The sequence below is a fragment of the Hemitrygon akajei genome, unplaced genomic scaffold (assembly GCF_048418815.1).
Source record: "Hemitrygon akajei unplaced genomic scaffold, sHemAka1.3 Scf000173, whole genome shotgun sequence".
In the NCBI taxonomy this organism is placed as follows: Eukaryota; Metazoa; Chordata; class Chondrichthyes; order Myliobatiformes; family Dasyatidae; genus Hemitrygon; species Hemitrygon akajei.
In genome coordinates, this window is record NW_027332059.1 from 413,270 (window position 1) to 432,244 (window position 18,975).

At 44.2% G+C, this 18,975-nt stretch overlaps 1 protein-coding gene across 1 annotated transcript; it reads left to right on the forward strand.

Moving 5' to 3' along the window:
- Positions 1 to 4,051: 4,051 nt before the first annotated feature.
- LOC140724203 (uncharacterized) lies at positions 4,052 to 18,957 on the forward strand. Its single transcript, XM_073038691.1, has 2 exons — positions 4,052 to 4,141; positions 13,645 to 18,957. The coding sequence occupies exon 2, from the start codon at positions 14,038 to 14,040 to the stop codon at positions 16,753 to 16,755; it is 2,718 nt and encodes a 905-aa protein (XP_072894792.1). The 5' UTR covers positions 4,052 to 4,141; positions 13,645 to 14,037; the 3' UTR covers positions 16,756 to 18,957.
- Positions 18,958 to 18,975: the final 18 nt, after the last annotated feature.

Below are 18,975 nucleotides of genomic sequence, written 5' to 3' on the forward strand. Positions count from 1 at the left end.
CCGTTACCTTTCATACTCACCGGGCTTCATCTGTCACTTTCCCCTCCCCATGATATTTTATTCTGGCGCCTTCCCCGTAACTTTCCAGAACTGAAGAAAGGTCTCGGCCCGATATGTCCACTGTTGATTAATTTCATAAATGCTGCTCGACCTGCTGAGTACCTCCAGCAATTTCTGTGTGTGTTTCTTTGGATTTCCAGCATCTACAGAAATCCACGTGTTTAGGATATTGAAATGTACATACCTTTTGAAAATTGGAAATGGATGGAGACACATGGATGAGTGAATCCATAAGACCATCAGATATAGGAGCAGAAGTAGGCCATTTGTCCCTTCGAGTCTGCTCCACCATTCAATAGTGAGCTGATCCAATTCTTCCAGTCATCTCCACTCCCCAGCCATCACCCCATACCCTTCAATGCCCTGGCTAATCAAGAACCTATCTATCTCTGCCTCAAATAAACCCAATGACTTGCCCTCCACGGCTGCTCGTAGCAACAAATTCCACAGATTCACCACCCTCTGACTAGAGTGATTTTTCCGCATCTCAGTTCTAAATGGATGTTCTTAAATTCTGAAGTCGTGCCCTCTTGTCCAAGAATCCCCTACCATGGGAAATTAATAAATCCCCTACCATGCAGATGATACTAAGGTAGGTGGTGTTGTGGATAATGAAGTAGGTTTTCAAAGCTTGCAGAGAGATTTAGGCCAGTTAGAAGAGTCGGCTGAATGATGACAGATGGAGTTTAATGCTAATAATTGTGAGGTGTTATATTTTGGTAGGAATAATCCAAATAGGACATACATTGTAAATGGTAGGGCATTGAGGAATGCAGTGGAACAGAGAGATCTAGGAATAATGGTGCATAGTTCCCTGAAGGTGGAATCTCATCTGGACAGGGGGGTGAGGAAAGCTTTTGGTATGCGGCCTTTATAAATCACAGCATTGAGTATAGGAGTTGTGATGTAATGTTAAAATTGTATAAGGCATTGGTAAGGCCGAATTTGGAGTATTGTGTACAGTTCTGGTCACCGATTATAGGAAAGATGTCAACAAAATAGAGAGAGTACAGAGAAGATTTACTAGAATGTTACCTGGGTTTCGGCACCTAAGTTACAGGGAAAGGTTGATCAAGTTACGTCTTTATTCTTTGGACTGTAGAAGGTTGAGGGGGACTTGATAGAGGTATTTAAAATTATGACGGGAATAGATCGGGTTGACATGGGTAGGCCTTTTCCATTGAGAGTACGGGAGAGTTGGGGGCAAAAATTTAAGGTTAACACTAGGGGAATTTCTTTACTCAGAGAGTGGTAGCTGTGTGGAACGAGCTTCCAGTAGAAGTGGTAGAGGCAGGTTCGGTATTGTCATTTAAAGTAAAATTGGATAGGTATATGGACAGGAAAGGAATGGAGGGTTATGTGCTGCGTGCGGGCCAGTGGGACTAGGTGAGAGTAAGCGTTTAGCATGGACTAGAAGGGCCAAGATGGTCTGTTTCTGTGCTGTAATTGTTATATGGTTATATGGTTATGGTTATTAACTTTACCATATCTAATCTGTTCAGGCCTTTTAACATTCAAAGTGTTAGTATAAATCCCCCTCATTCTCCTGAACTCCAGGGAATACAGCCCAAGTGTTGCCAGATATTCCTCATACGGTAACCCTCTCATTCCTGGAATAACTCTCCTGAATCTTCTCTGAACCCTCTCCAATGTCAGTATATCGTTTCTAAAATAAGGATCACAAAACCGCACACAGTACTCCAAGTGTGGTCTCCGGAGTGCCTTATAGAGCCTCAACATCAAATCCCTGCTCTTATATCCTATACGTTGAGTAATGAATGCCAACATTGCATTTGCTTTCTTCGCCACTGACTCAACCTGGAAGTTAACTTTAAGGGTATCCTGCACAAGGACTCCCAATTCCATTTGCCTCTCTGCATTTTGAAGGATCTCCCCATCTAAATAATACTCTGCCCGTTTATTTCTTCCACCAAGGTGCATGACCATCCATTTTCCAACTTTATATTTCATTTGCCATTTCTTTGCCCGTTCCCCGAAATTATCTGAGTCTCTCTGCAGTCTTTCTGTTTCCTAAACACTACCCGCTCCTCCACCTATCTTTGTATCATCGGCAATTTTAGCCACAAATCCATTAATGCTGTAGTCCAAATCATAGACATATATCGTAAAAAGTAGCGATCCCAAAACTGACCCCTGTGGAACTCCACTGGTAACTGGCAGCCAGACAGAATACGATACATTTATTCCCACTCTCTGTTTTCTGCTGACCTAGCAATGTTCAACCACGGTAGTAACTTCCTGTAATTCCATGACCTCTTATCCTGCTAAGCAGCCCCATGTGCGGCACCTTGTCAAAGGATTTCTGAAAATCCAAGTACACTATATCTATTTCATGTCTTTTGTCCACCTGGCTTTTAATTTCCTTTAAAATTTGCAGTAGGTTTCTCAGGCAGGGTTTTCCTTTCAGGAATCCATGCTGGCTTTGGCATCTCTTTGGCTTTGGCATGTGTCTCAGGTACTCCGTAATCTCATCCCTAAAAATCGATTCCAACAACTTCCCAAACCACTGATGTCAGGAATCCATGCTGGCTTTGGCATCTCTTGTCATGTGTCTCAGGTACTCCGTAATCTCATCCCTAAAAATCGCTTCCAACAACTTCCCAACCACTTTTGCCGGGCTAACAGGACTATAGCTTCCTTTCTTCTTCCTCCCTCCCTTCTTAAATTGCGGGTAACATTTGCAATTTACCAGTCATCTGGTACAATGCCAGAATCTGTCGTTTGCTGAAAGATCATCGTCAAGGCCTCTGCAGTCTCTCCAATTACTTCCTTCAGAACCCTAGGGTGCATTCCATCAGGTCCAGGAGATTTATCCACACTCAGACCATTATCTTCCTAAGCACCTCCTCAGTCATAATTGTCACTTCCCTGATACTCTTGAATGTCTGATATACTACAGACATCTTCCACTGTGAAGACTGATGCAAACTACTCATTCAGTTCCACTGCCATCTCTGCATTTCTCATTACAATATCTCCAGCATCATTCTGTATTGGTCCTATATCTACCCTTGACTCTCTTTTACATTTTGTATACTTAAAAAAGCTTTTAGTATCCTCTTGGATATTAGTCCCATGCTTACTCGCATCATTCATCAGTTCCTTCTGAATGACCTTCCTAGATTTCTTCTGCAAGTTTTTAAAAGCCTGCAATCCTCTATCTTCCCATTAGCTCTGGCTTCCTTGTACACCGTCTTTTGCTTTTGCTTTGGCTCTGAATTCACTTGTCAACCTTGCTCTTTTCAATGTTTTGGGTGATTTTCACTAATTTCAAAGGACTGTGCCTCAGACAGCTGGGCTGTTGCAATGCATCTCTAAAGTCTGACAGCAGAGTAAGGAGTGAATCTTCGATGGAGCAGAGTCAGAAACCAAAGAGTTGCCAGCCTGAGTCAGGGCTTTGGGGCTCCAGAAAGAGATGGGGCCTGGAGTTTACAAGGAGGAGGAAGATGAGGAATCAGACCAACAGGATGTCGTTACAAATGAAAGATCAGAAACATTTGGAAACTGGTTGATCGAAAAAAAAGGTGGTTTATTTCTGCAAAATACTGGTGGAAATCAACAGATCAGGAAGCAAATGTGGAGAGGAATAAATAGACAACATTTAGGCCGAACCCCTTCAGCATGTCTGGACTGTGTACTCCTCTGCTTAGCTGCTGCATGCATTGCAGAGTTCCTCCTGCATTTTATGTGTATGTGTCTACATTTCCAGCAACAGCAGAATCTCTTGTGTTTCATATCTGCATTTTTAAGAATATTCTACTTTGGCATTAAACGCGCAGAAAGTTTGCTGATATTAATTGTATTCATTATGGGGGCTGCTTTCTGTGTTAAAAGAGCTGCTGAGTTTTCTATACACCAAAAAATTGATATGGACATGTAACTGGTGCCTGCAGAAACCTTTAATGGCACCTTGATTACCCAGAAAGCGCTGCGTTTGAAAAATTCGGCATCTTTGACGCCTGCGCTGAAGCCCCGATTGAATGCGCAGGCGTCAAAGATGCCGATGTTCCCGAATGTTGCGCATGCGCAGTTCACAAAAGGCCTCGGAAACTCGGCGCAGGTAAGAACGATTTTCTGGGTCAGCCTTTACAACACCGACTGAGGGACAATTGCAGTGAGTCCAGTCACTCGACCCTCAATCCCGGCACAGTCCTGCTCTCGTCCCTCTTTCTCAGCCCCACGATCCTTATTCGGGCCCCGGGGAGCTTCCGGCTGATGAGGGAATGGGAACCGATGTGTCTCTCAGACAGAGCTGAGCTCCAGCTATCTAAATGTAAGGATTGGGAACTCGGAGATAGGGCACAACAATCTTTTACATCAGCTGTTGAGAAAATCACATTTGTTTTAACTCCAATCCCAAACAGGAGAAAATCTGCAGATGCTGGAAATCCAAGCAACACACACAAACTGCCGGCGGAACTCAGCATTAGTACTCTATTCCATAGATGCTGCCTGGCCTGCTGAGTTCCTCCAGTATTTTGTCTGTGTTGCTTTGTTCCACCTCCTCCTGGTCTGAACTTTTCTGCCCGTGAGAACATGTTTTGATTCATTCTCTCTGGGAAGGTAATTATATCAAACAGCTTTTTGCCCTGGGCAACGATTAGCTTTCACATCACAAATGTGCCAGATGTCTCCAATGAGACAGACTACTGCCCTTCCCTTCAGATTCATTGGCATTGCCATCAATGAGTTCACCTAGGGGAGGGTTCGGGGAAATATTTATGTACAATACAGAAACTGGTATTATCTGTGTCTATTGTGGAGATGCAAAAGTTGCTGGAGAATTTACAAGTGGGAAAAAGTGGAGTGATACTTGGATATGTGACTTTTTGAAGTGTAATTTAGCAAGAAAACCACATATGGACAAAGTGCAAAAGCTCTGGTGAGAAAATCCTTCATTACCCGTTACAGGCCTGTTACATAGGTTGTGTGAGAGTGCAGGTGAACTTGATCAGACCCAGAGGAGATCAAAGTTCCTATCGACAGTGATTTGCTATCTGTTAAAATGAATACCTCTCTATATAAAATTCACTGTGCACATGTTGACACTGGATTAAAAAAATGCACAATACAGGCTTCATGTGCACACTGGTCATTAGAAATTAGAGGGGACATTGGTGGGAAGATGGGGCGACCTCCATTGTCCCTGTTGCCCTCACCTACAAGATGTGCATCCAGATGCAGCTTGTAACCCTGCACTTAAGGAGTTGGAGCTGGAAATGGATGAATTCCGGATCATCCAAGGAGTTGGAGGAGGTGATAGATATGATATGAAGAGAGGTGAGTTACACCCAAGGTGCAGGACACAGGAAACTGGGTGAGAGTCAGGAAGGGGAATGAGGTTAAACAGCCCTCACAGAGTACTCTTGTGGTCAACCCCACAACAACAGGTAGACCACTTTAGAAACTGGTTGGGGGGGTGGATTACCTGGCAGAGGTCATTCAAGGGGTTGATAGAGGATTCGTTAGTTAGGGGAACAGAACAAGAGGGGACTAATACCTTTGTGGTAAGGCTTACTACAGCTAGTGTCGGGGGAGGGGGGGCTGATGTGGTTAAAATAAGTTGTAAGGGGAATGGGAGCCAGAATGAGAGCACAGATAGTGGAAAGGGTGAATTGAATTGAATTTATTACATACATCCTTCATATACATGAGGAGTAGAAATCTGTTGGTTATGTCTCCATCTAAATGTGCAATGTGTAATTTATAGTAATTCATAATAAATAGTTTGCACTTAGGACAGTCAATATAACATAGAAATCAATTAATCAGTCTGATGGGCTGGTGGAAGATGATGTCCTGGAGCCTGTTGGTCCTTTTGCTGTGGTACTGTTTCCTGGATGGTAGCAGCAGGAACAGTTTGTGGTTGTGGTGAATTGGGTCCCCAGTATCCTTTGGGCCCTTCTTCCTCAGTACAGCTGTTCACCCTCTCAACAGCAAAGGGATTTACCCTGTCTCCATTCCTTCTGTAATCCACAACCAGCTCTTTAGTTTATATGACATTGAGGGAGAGGTTGTTTTCTTGACACCAGACAGATGTTGTTCAGACCTGTTAATTTGTAACAGCTTCCCAATATTTTTTGCTCTATTATTTACCCTCTCTTTAGCTTTTATGTTGGGTTTGGCTTCTCATTTCAGCCATGGTTGTGTCCTCCTGCCATTCTAATGCTTCACTGGGATGTATCTACCATGCACCTCCCGAATTGTTCCCGGAAACTCCAGCCATTGCTGCTCCATCGACATTGCTACCAGTTTCCCCTTCCAATCAATTTTGTCCAGCTTCTCTGTCATAGAAACCTGGAGAAGTTCAGTGCAGAAACAGACCATTTGTCCATCTAGACAATGCTGAAAACATTTAAGCTGTCTGATGCAATGACCTGCACTGGGATGATAGCACTCCATACCCCTACCATCCAGCTGCCTATCCAAACTTCACTTAAATGGTGAAATCGAGCTCACATGCACCAGTGCTGGCATCTCATTCCACACTCTCACAGTCGATTCAGTGAAGAGCTTTCCCACATGTTCCCATTAAATTTTCACCTTCCTCACTTACCCATGACCTCTGGTTGTCATCCCACCCAACCTCAGTGGAAAAAACCTGCTGCATTTACCCTATCTTTACCCTCATAATTTTGCATACTTCCAACAAATCCTCAAAACAATGTATAGTTTCCTTGTTTATGCTTAGAGCCTTGTTTAGGTGCATAAGATGATGAGGGGCATTGATCAAGTGGATAGTCAGAGGCTTTTCCCAGGGCTGAAATGGCTAACAGGAGGGGGCATAGTTTTAAGGCGCTTGGAAATAGATACCGAGGGAAAGTCAGGGGTAAGTTTTTGCATAGAGAGTGGTGTGTGGGTGGAATGCACTGCCAGCAGCGGTGGTTGAGGCAGATACAATAGGGTCTTAGACAGGTACATGGAGCTTAGAAAATAGAGGGCTCTGCGCGAGGGAAACTCTAGGCAGTTTCTAGAGTAAGTTGCATGGTTGGCACAACATTGTGGGCTGAATGGTTTGGAATCTGCTGTGGATTTCAATGTTCTGTGTTGAACAGTGAAATAACTTTGGCTATCCTACAACCCTCTGATAACCACCCTCCCCCCACCCCCCATTCACTAAGGATGATTTGGTTATCTCTGCTAGGGGCCCGACAATTTCTGCACTTGCCTCCTGTAGGGTCCGAGGGAGCACCATGTCATGTCCTTTTCCACACTCCCATAGACCCTGTGTCCATCTCCTGAGAAAATAGAGATGAAAACATATTTAACATCTCCCCATCTGCTTTGGTTGCACACGTGGATTGCCATTCTGGTCTTCCAGAGGACCCACTTTGTGCCTTGTAATCCTTTTGCTCTTAATCTATCGCTGGAATCCCTGATGATTATCCTTCATCTTTTTTGCGACAGCAACCTCATGCCTTCTTTTAGTCATCCTGATTTATTTCTTATGTGTTCTCTTGCATTGCTTATACTCTGTAACAACCTACCTGCCTATCCCTGTTATACAACTCCATTTTGTGCTTCACCAGGGTCTCAATATTTCTTGAAATCCAAGGTTCCCTACAGTTTCTATCTTTACCTTTTATTCTGAGAAGCACATACCCACTTTGCACTTTCAAAATTTCACTTTGAAGGCCTGCCATTTACCAAGCACACCTTTGCCATAAAGGAGCCTGTCCCAGTCCACAGTTGCCAGATCCTAGTGTCATAATTCCAGGTGTTGATCCATGCCCTGAACACATCCGCCTTTCCTACGCTGCTCCTTACATTGAGATATGACAGTGAGAGTAGGAATGGAATTAGGTGGAGGATGAATGCGTGGTTGAGGGATTGGAGCAGGGGGCAGGGATTCAAGTTTCTGGATCATTGGGACCTCTTCTGGGGCAGGCGTGACCTGTTCAAGAAGGACGGGTTACACTTGAATCCTGGGGGGACCAATATCCTAGCGGGGAGGTTTGCTAGGGCTACAGGGCAGACTTTAAACTAGTAAGATGGGGGGGCGGAAATCAATTTGAGGAAACTATGGGAGAGGAGGTTAGTTCACCAGTAGAGCAAGTAAGTAGACAGTGTGTGAGGGAGGAAAGGCAGGTGATGGAGAAGGGATGCGCTCAGCCCGAAGTTGTAGGGGAGAAGAAAGAAAAGGATAATAAATTTGAATGCATTGCTAGGGATGAAAAGAGAGGAGGAGGTGGAGAGTATCTTAAATGTATCTATTTTAATGCTAGGAGCATTGTAAGAAAGGTGGATGAGCTTAAAGTGTGGATTGATACCTGGAATTATGATGTTGTAGCTATTAGTGAAACATGGTTGCAGGAAGGGTGTGATTGGCAACTAAATATTCCTGGATTTAGTTGCTTCAGGTGTGATAGAGTAGGAGGGGCCAGAGGAGGAGGTGTTGCATTGCTTGTCCGAGAAAATCTTATGGCGGTGCTTTGGAAGGATAGATTACAGAGCTCCTCTAGGGAGGCTATTTGGGTGGAATTGAGGAATGGGAAAGGTGTAGTAACACTGATAGGAGTGTATTATAGGCCACCTAATGGGGAGCGTGAGTTGGAAGAGCAAATGTGTAAGGAGATAGCAGATATTTGTAGTAAACACAAGGTGGTGATTGTGGGAGATTTTAATTTTCCACACATAGATTGGGAAGCTCATTCAGTAAAAGGGCTGGATGGTTTAGAGTTTGTGAAATGTGTGCAGGATAGTTTTTTGCAACAATACATAGAAGTACCGACTAGAGATGGGGCAGTGTTGGATCTCCTGTTAGGGAATGCGATAGGTCAGCTGACAGATGTATGTGTTGGGGAGCACTTCGGGTCCAGTGATCACAATAGCATTAGCTTCAATATAATTATGGAGAAGGACAGGACTGGACCTAGAGTTGAGATTTTTGATTGGAGAAAGGCTAACTTTGAGGAGATGTGCAGGGATTTAGAGAGAGTGGATTGGGTCAAGTTGTTTTATGGGAAGGATGTAATAGAGAAATGGAGGTCATTTAAGGGTGAAATTATGAGGGTACAGAATCTTTATGTTCCTGTTCGGTTGAAAGGAAAGGTTAAAGGTTTGAAAGCGCCATGGTTTTCAAGGGATATTAGAAACTTGGTTTGAAAAAAGAGGGATGTCTACAATAGATATAGGCAGCATGGAGTAAAGGAATTGCTCGAGGAATATAAAGAATGTAAAAGGAAACTTAAGAAAGAGATTAGAAAAGCTAAAAGAAGTTACGAGTTTGGTTTGGCAAATAAGGTGGAAGTAAATCCGAAAGGCTTCTACAGTTATATTAAAAGCAAGAGGATAGTGAGGGATAAAATTGGTCCCTTAGAGAATCAGGGTGGTCAGCTATGTGTGGAGCCGAGGGAGATGGGAGAGATTTTGAATGATTTCTTCTCTTCGGTATTCACTAAGGAGAAGGATATTGAATGGTGTAAGGTGTGGGAAACAAGTAAGGAAGTTATGGAACTTATGACAATTAAAGAGGTGGAAGTACTGGCGCTTTTAAGAAATTTAAAAGTGGATCAATCTCCGGGTCCTGACCGGATATTCCCCAGGACCTTGAGGGAAGTTTGTGTAGAGATAGCAGGAGCTCTGACGGAGATCTTTCAGATGTCATTAGAAACGGGGATTGTGCCGGAGGATTGGCGTATTGCTCATGTGGTTCCATTGTTTAAAAAGGGTTCTAGAAGTAAGCCTGGCAATTATAGACCTGTCAGTTTGACATCAGTGGTGGGTAAATTAATGGAAAGTATTCTTAGAGATAGTATTTATAATTATCTGGATAGACAGGATCTGATTAGAGAGTAGCCAGCATGGATTTGTGCGTGGAAGGTCATGTTTGACAAACCTTATTGAATTTTTTGTAGTTACGAGGAATGTTGATGAGGGTAAGGCAGTGGATGTAGTCTATATGGACTTCAGCAAGGCCTTTGACAAAGTTCCACATGGAAGGTTAGTTAAGAAGGTTCAGTCGTTAGGTATTAATGCTGGAGTAATAAAATGGATTCAACAGTGGCTAGATGGGAGATGCCAGAGAGTAGTGGTGGATAATTGTTTATCGGGATGGAGGCCGGTGACTAGCGGGGTGCCTCAGGGATCTGTTTTGGGCCCAAATGTTGTTTGTAATATACATAAATGATCTGGATGATGGGGTGGTAAATTGGATTAGTAAGTATGCTGATGATACTAAGGTAGGAGGTGTTGTGGATAATGAGGTGGGTTTTCGAAGCTTGCAGGGAGATTTATGCCGGTTAGAAGAATGGGCTGAACGTTGGCAGATGGAGTTTAATGCTGAGAAGTGTGAGGTTCTACATTTTGGCAGGAATAATCCAAATAGAACATACAGGGTAAATGGTAGGGCATTGAGGAATGCAGTGGAACAGAGAGATCTAGGAATAACAGTGCATAGTTCCCTGAAGGTGGAGTCTCATGTAGATAGGGTGGTGAAGAAGGCTTTTGGAACGCTGGCCTTTATAAATCAGAGCATTGAGTACAGAAGTTGGGATGTAATGTTAAAATTGTACAAGGCATTGGTAAGGCCAAATTTGGAATATTGTGTACAGTTCTGGTCACCGAATTATAGGAAAGATAGCAATAAATTAGAGAGAGTGCAGAGACGATTTACTAGGATGTTACCTGGGTTTCAGCACTTAAGTTACAGAGAAAGGTTGAACAAGTTAGGTCTCTATTCATTGGAGCGTAGAAGGTTGAGGGGGGATTTGATCGAGGTACTTAAAATGTTGAGAGGGATAGATAGAGTTGACGTGAATAGGCTGTTTCCATTGAGAGTAGGGGAGATTCAAACGAGAGGACATGATTTGAGAGTTAGGGGGCAAAAGTTTAAGGGAAACATGAGGGGGTATTTCTTTACTCAGAGAGTGATAGCTGTGCGGAATGAGCTTCCTGTAGAAGTAGTAGAGGCCAGTTCAGTTGTGTCATTTAAGGTAAAATTGGATAGGTATATGGACAGGAAAGGAGTGGAGGGTTATGGGCTGAGTGCGGGTAGGTGGGACTAGGTGAGATTAAGAGTTAGGCACGGACTAGGAGGGCCGGAATGGCCTGTTTCCGTGCTGTGATTGTTATATGGTTATATACAGGGCTCAGCATATTCACTGCAACATGCTCAACGTTTTTCATTCCTGACCTTGTCTGAGGTCTGAACAACATCTGTCTCCACAACCTCTCCTCTATCTGTTCTGTCATTCCCCCTGCAACTTTAGTTTACCCACCCCCCCATGCCCCACCCCCCACCATGCAGCTCTATCACCCCTTTGGCTTTCATCTCCCAGATCAATAAAAAGGAGGTGCATACCAGGTACAGGCAGATAGGAACAAATGGGCTACTTATGAGATACAGGAAATTCAAGTGAACACTGATGAAAGAAGGCATGAGGTTGCCCCAGCAGACAAGGTGAAGGAGAATCCTCATGGATTCTGCAGATATGTTAAGTGGAAAAAGATTTCAAGGGAAAAAATTAATCCTTTGCAAAATTAGAATGGTAATCCGTATGAGGAGACAAAATAGATGGGGGAGATTTTTTCTGCATTCGTATTTACTCCGGAGGTGGACACAGAGTCTATAGAAGTGAGGCAAAGCAGCATCAACTTCATGGACCCTGTACAGATTACAGAGGTGGAGGTGTTTGCCGTCTGAAGGCAAATTGCCATGGATAAATCCCCAGGGCCTGACAAATTGTTCCCTCGGACCCTTTGGAAGACAAGTGCAGAAGTTGTCGGGGCCCAAGCACAGATATTTAAATCATCCTTAGTGACAGGTGAGGTACTGGAGGATTGGAGGACAACGAATGTTGTTCCGCTGTTCAAGAAAGGCTCTAAAAATAAACTAAGAAATTGTACATTGGTGTGCTTGACATCAGTAGGGGGAAAGTTATTGGAACTTATGTGCAGGAAATGGATATATAAGTATTTGGATAGATGTGAATTGATTAAGGATAGACAACATGGCTTTGTGCTTGGTAGTTCATGGCTCACCAATCTTATAGAGTTTCTCGAAGTTATCAGGAAATTGGATGAAGGCAAGTCAGTGGATGTTGTCTACATGGACTTCGGCAAGGCACTTGACAAAGTCTCATATGGGAGGTTGGTCAAGAAGGTTCAGTCACTCAGCATTCAAGATGAGATAGTAAATTGGACGAGACACTGGCTTTGGGAGAAGCCAGAGTATGGTAGCAGATGGTTGCCTCTCTGACTGGAGGTCTGTGACTAGTTGTGTGTCATAGGGATCAGTGCTTGATCTGTTGTTGTTTGTCTTCTATATCAGTAATCTGGATGATAGTGTGGTTAACTGGATCAGTAAATTTGTGGATGACACCAAGATTGGGGTGTAGTGGACAGCGAGGAAGACTATCATGGCTTACAGTGCGACCTGGACCAGCTGGAAAAATGGTTTGAGAAATGGAAAATGGAATTTAATTCAGACAAGTGTGAGGTGTTGCACTTTGGTAGGACCTACCACTGTAGGTCTTATACAGTGACTGGTTGGGCACTGAGGAGTGTTGTAGAGGAAAGGGACCTGGGAATACAAGTCTGTAATTCACTAAAAGTGGTATCACAGTTAGGTAGAGACGGAAAGAAAGATTTCAGCCCATTGGCCTTCATGAACCAAAGCACTGACAACAGTAGATAGATGAAAGTTGTAAAAGAGGTTCCGAGAGTTCAGAGAAAATTCACAAGGATTTTGCCAGGTCTGGAGGACTTGGGTTACAAGGAAAGATTGAACAGGTTAGGACTTTATTCCTTGGAATGTAGAAGATTGAGGGGAGATTTGATTGTGATAGAGGGGCATAGATAAAATGCAAGTTGGCTTTTACCACGGAGATGGTGTGGAACTACAACCAGAGGCCATGGGTTAAGGGTGAAAGGTGAAATGTTAAGGGGAACATGAGGGGAAACTTCTTCACACAGATGGTCATCTGGGTGTGGAATGAACAGCCAACACAAATGGTGAATGCGAGCTGGATTTCAACATTTAAGGAGTTTTGTGTAGGTACCTGAATGGTTGGGGTGTGGGAGTGGGGAGTTTAAATAGTTTAGCACAAGCTAGATAGCCCAAAGGGCCTGTTTCTTTGTTGGTACTTTTCTGCAAGAACCTTTAACAGCTGTGCGGACCAACCATTCATCTCAGCAAGAAATTTTTATAAGGCATTAAAATTGTGGCACTTTAAGTTAATAATACATATAAGAAAATCCCAGCTGCACGTCAAGAAAGACTATTTGTGTGAGAATTTTTCAGTTACTCTGTGGCCAGGCACCCATGCAGCTCAGCAGGAACAGGGAATAATACCAATGGAGGGAGCCAAACTGAGCCAAGGCACAAACTGGAGACCACAGAAATGCCCCATTCCTATAGAAACAAGAAGAGCATCAGGGAATTGATGGTTATTTCAGATACCAGCACTGTGCCCAGTTAGAAGATGATTTCTCTGTGCAACTTGGGTGGAACCTCACTGTAACAGTGTGATGCTGGATCAAACCTTGGCAACTCAAACCTTGGCAATCTCATCCGAAGTGTTGACCTACACCCATTGATGGATTTTGTAAATCTTTTTACAGGTTAAAAACGAGAAGGAATTTGTCTCCCGGAAGCTCAGACATGGCACACCAGTTTTCCTGTCTCTGTCTAGATATTTAAGAAGTGAAGCAAGGGATTCAATCGACCATCCTACCTGATCAGACTACGGGGCAGGATTCACTCAGTCATTTGACCAACTGGCACGCCCGTCATTTTACACAGGGGAGAGCCCATTCTTCTGCTCAGACATTGGGAATGGATTCAGACAGTCATCTCAACTGAAGGTACATCAGCAAGTTCACACTGAGCAAGGTCATTCACCTGTTCTGTGTGTAAGAAAGCACTTAGTCTGTCATCCCACATGTGGACACACCAGTCAGAAACTGGTCATCTGCTGATTTTCTGGGAAAGGATTCACTCTGTCATCTGACCTGATGGCACACCAGCGAGTTCAGACCGGGGTGCGGCCGTTCACTTGCTCGGACTGTGGGATGAGATTCACTCGGTCATCCACCCTACAGAGACACCAGAAAGTTCACACTGGGGAGAAGCCGTTCACCTGCTCAGTCTGTGGGAAGGGATTCACTGAATCATCTAAACTGAAGGTACATCAGCGAGTTCACACTGGGGAGAAACCGTTCACCTGCTCAGTCTGTGGGAAGGGATTCACTGAATCATCTAAACTGAAGGTACATCAGCGAGTTCACACTGGGGAGAAACCGTTCACCTGCTCAGTCTGTGGGAAGGGATTCACTGAATCATCTAAACTGAAGGTACATCAGCGAGTTCACACTGGGGAGAAACCGTTCACCTGCTCAGTCTGTGGGAAGGGATTCACTGAATCATCTAAACTGAAGGTACATCAGCGAGTTCACACTGGGGAGAAACCGTTCACCTGCTCAGTCTGTGGGAAGAAATTCACTTTGTCATCCAGCCTGCAGAGACATCAGTCAGTTCACACTGGGGAGAAACCGTTCACCTGCTCAGTCTGTGGGAAGGGATTCACTGAATCATCTAAACTGAAGGTACATCAGCGAGTTCACACTGGGGAGAAACCGTTCACCTGCTCAGTCTGTGGGAAGGGATTCACTGAATCATCTAAACTGAAGGTACATCAGCGAGTTCACACTGGGGAGAAACCGTTCACCTGCTCAGTCTGTGGGAAGAAATTCACTTTGTCATCCAGCCTGCAGAGACATCAGTCAGTTCACACTGGGGAGAAACCGTTCACCTGCTCAGTCTGTGGGAAGGGATTCACTTGGTCATCCCACCTACAGATACATCAGCGAGTTCACACTGGAGAGAGGCCGTTCACCTGCTCTGTCTGTGGGATCGGATTCACTCAGTCATCCACCCTGCAGAGACACCAGAAAGTTCACACTGGGGTGAAGCCGTTCACCTGCTCAGTCTGTGGGAAGGGATTCACTGAATCATCTAAACTGAAGGTACATCAGCGAGTTCACACTGGGGAGAAGACGTTCATCTGCTCAGACTGTGGGAAGGGATTCACTCGGTCATTTGACCTAATGGCTCACCAGCGAGTTCACACCGGGGAGCGTCCGTTCACCTGCTCAGTCTGTGGGAAGGGATTCACTGAATCATCTAAACTGAAGGTACATCAGCGAGTTCACACTGGGGAGAAACCGTTCACCTGCTCAGTCTGTGGGAAGAAATTCACTTTGTCATCCAGCCTGCAGAGACATCAGTCAGTTCACACCGGGGAGAAACCGTTCACCTGCTCAGTCTGTGGGAAGGGATTCACTGGATCATCTAAACTGAAGGTACATCAGCGAGTTCACACTGGGGAGAAACCGTTCACCTGCTCAGTCTGTGGGAAGAAATTCACTTTGTCATTCAGCCTGCAGAGACATCAGTCAGTTCACACTGAGGAGAAACCGTTCACCTGCTCAGTCTGTGGGAAGGGATTCACTTTGTCATCCAGCCTGCAGAGACATCAGTCAGTTCACACCGGGGAGAAACCGTTCACCTGCTCAGTGTGTGGGAAGGGATTCACTCAGTCATCCAACCTGCTGAGTCATCAGTCAGTTCACACTGAGGAGAAACCGTTCACCTGCTCAGTCTGTGGGAAGGGATTCACTTTGTCATCCTACCTGCAGAGACATCAGTCAGTTCACACCGGGGAGAAACCGTTCACCTGCTCAGTGTGTGGGAAGGGATTCACTCAGTCATCCAACCTGCTGAGTCATCAGTCAGTTCACACTGGGGAGAAGCCGTTCACCTGCTCAGTCTGTGGGAAGGGATTCACTGAATCATCTAAACTGAAGGTACATCAGCGAGTTCACACTGGGGAGAAACCATTCACCTGCTCAGTCTGTGGGAAGGGATTCACTTACTCATCCAGCCTGCAGGGACATCAGTCAGTTCACACTGGGGAGAAACCGTTCACCTGCTCAGTGTGTGGGAAGAAATTCATTTTGTCATCCAGCCTGCAGAGACATCAGTCAGTTCACACCGGGGAGAAACCGTTCACCTGCTCAGTGTGTGGGAATGGATTCACTGAATCATCTAAACTGAAGGTACATCAGCGAGTTCACACTGGGGAGAAACCATTCACCTGCTCATTCTGTGGGAAGGGATTCACTCAGTCATCTAACCTACTGACACACCAGCGAGTTCACACTGGGGAGAAGCCATTCACCTGCTCAGAATGTGGGAAGGGATTCACTCAGCCATCTAACCTACTGATACACCAGCGAGTTCACACTGGGGAGAAGCCTTTCACCTGCTCAGAATGTGGGAAGGGATTCACTCAGTCATCCAGCCTGCAGAAACATCAGCGAGTTCACACTGGGGAGAAACCGTTCACCTGCTCAGTCTGTGGAAAGGGATTCACTTCGTCATCCAACCTGCAGAAACATCAGCGAGTTCACACTGGGGAGAAACCGTTCACCTGCTCAGTCTGTGGAAAGGGATTCACTTCGTCATCCAACCTGCTGAGTCATCAGTCAGTTCACACTGAGGAGAAACCGTTCACCTGCTCAGTCTGTGGAAAGGGATTCACTCGGTCATCTAAACTGAAGGTACATCATCGAGTTCACACTGGGGAGAAACTGTTCACCTGCTCAGTCTGTGGGAAGGGATTCACTCAGTCCTCCACCCTACAGAAACACCAGTCAGTTCACACATTTTGAACTATTCACCTGCTCAGAATGTTGGAAAGGATTCATTCAGTCATCCCAACTACTGGCACACCAGTCAGTTCACATTCTTATTAATTCCTTACTTTTGCTTGCTGAGAACATTCATTTTAAGAGAGCGAGTGATTAAGAAGGCAAATCAGTCGGGCTTGCAGCTTGTTTACATCGCTCACAGCTTGTTTAGTTTTAACCGAGGACTCAGACACTCAGAGTCAGATGGAGATGAAGGAGGAAAAATGGAAGGATCGAAACCAGGGAACTAGTAGCCAAGGGTCACTGTTTAGAGCTTTCCTATGCCCACAAGGGTGGGTTAAGTGTTGATTCACCATACATCGAATGTGTGGTTATCACCTCATTTGATCCATAGGTGTGGATCGGATTTGGGGTATCCTGTGAAGACTACTTATGTGTTAACGCTTGGCTGGGTGTGGTGTGATAATTCACTTGAAGGCGATACCCATTGTGACAAGTCACTTTCGGTGATAATTCGTATGTGGATTTGAAACGATGAAGCATAAAATCTACAGCAACTGTTCTCTCGTTTCACCACAATGGAACCTTTGGAAATCGACGTAATTGCCTTCTCTCGACATTTACCCTGGATTACAAATATCTCTCTCTCATCACCTATTCCGTGGATGAACTGAACTTCCATACTTTACCATCTCAAGACTCTAAGCCTTGTTTCCCCCGAGCTCAATAGTTTGGGAGTTATATTTTGTTACGCCTGTGCCCCAACTCTGAGGGGCTGAAGGGTACAAAGTAGCCCCCACCTTTTTGAGAATCGCAAGATCGCTATTAATTCAGGTCAGGAGACGCAGGAAATGAGAGAAAGACACGCAGAATCCACATGGGGTTTGGAACGTCCTGGCCCCTCAGCAATACAAAGCCACGGGAAATGGCCATTGTCTCTTGGAGACGGAATTGTGTATTGAGTGCTGTACTATTTATTTGAAGCCCTCAGGGAATGAGCCGAGGGGGCTGGCTGAGAGATTGCATCATCCCAACCTGATTGACATCTGAGACCCCATGAGTAAGGATAAAAGAGGGTCTGGGGAACAACCCCTTTAGACGCACCAGGAGAAACAATAGAAATCCCGTGACAGCGTTTAATAGTGACTGCCGGTGGTGACTTGTATGTGTGTCCATCCTTGCTCGGATGACGAGTTTTCCACGGAACGGCTTAGCTAAAGGACCGACTACAAAAACAGAACTCTCGAAGGATCGACATCATAAAAAGGAAAGCAGGCAAGTTTAAAACATCTGTCTCTCTTGACTCCAACAAAAGGCTGCAGCCTGCATGAACTTGAGTGACTTTTATATTTCCATCGGACAATACATTATCCCCTACACAACGATAGAGTTATTTCTTATTGATTATTATTATACCCGCGCTTTTAGATTTAGTATTGATGACGTATATATCTATGTTTGCATTGAGATTATTTTTGTGTATTTTTATCAATAAATACTGTTAAAAATAGTACCATCAGACTTCAACGGACCTCTCTATCTTTGCTGGTAAGTGACCCAGTTTTGGGGTACGTAACAATTTACACACATATATACACATAAAACTGTTAACTTTTGTTTATCTTGCTTAATTTACTTTATTATAAGTAAATACTAATAAAGATAGTGGTTTTAACATCAAAACTAGGCTCCAGGAGTAGTCTATTGTTGCTGGTTAATTTCTAAAGCTTTAGTTTCTAAATATTTGTTCATAACAAAATTGGGGCCTGCATCTGGGATATGAACAAATTTGAGGGCGTGTTGATTAATTAATTATTGATTTCATTGGGGAAATCCCTTTTGATTTATTTGTGTGTGCAAAATCAGCAGCAATGGATGTTGATAAATGTCTGGAAGCACCAACCTCTGAGGCATTAGAGGACGCCAGAAGGATCATGTTGTTGTGTATTGTGAAAAGGTTTAAACTTGCTAAGGTGAAATTGACAATCAGGAAGGCACAGATGCAGAGGATTAGATAGATAGATAGATAGATAGATACTTTATTCATCCCCATGGGGAAATTCAACATTTTTTCCAATGTCCCATACACTTGTTGTACATACAATACTTAACTCAGTAATAATATGATATGCATCTAAATCACTAACTCAAAAAGCATTAATAATAGCTTTAAAAAAAAAGTTCTTAAGTCCTGGCAGTTGAATTGTAAAGCCTAATGGCATTGGGGAGTATTGACCTCTT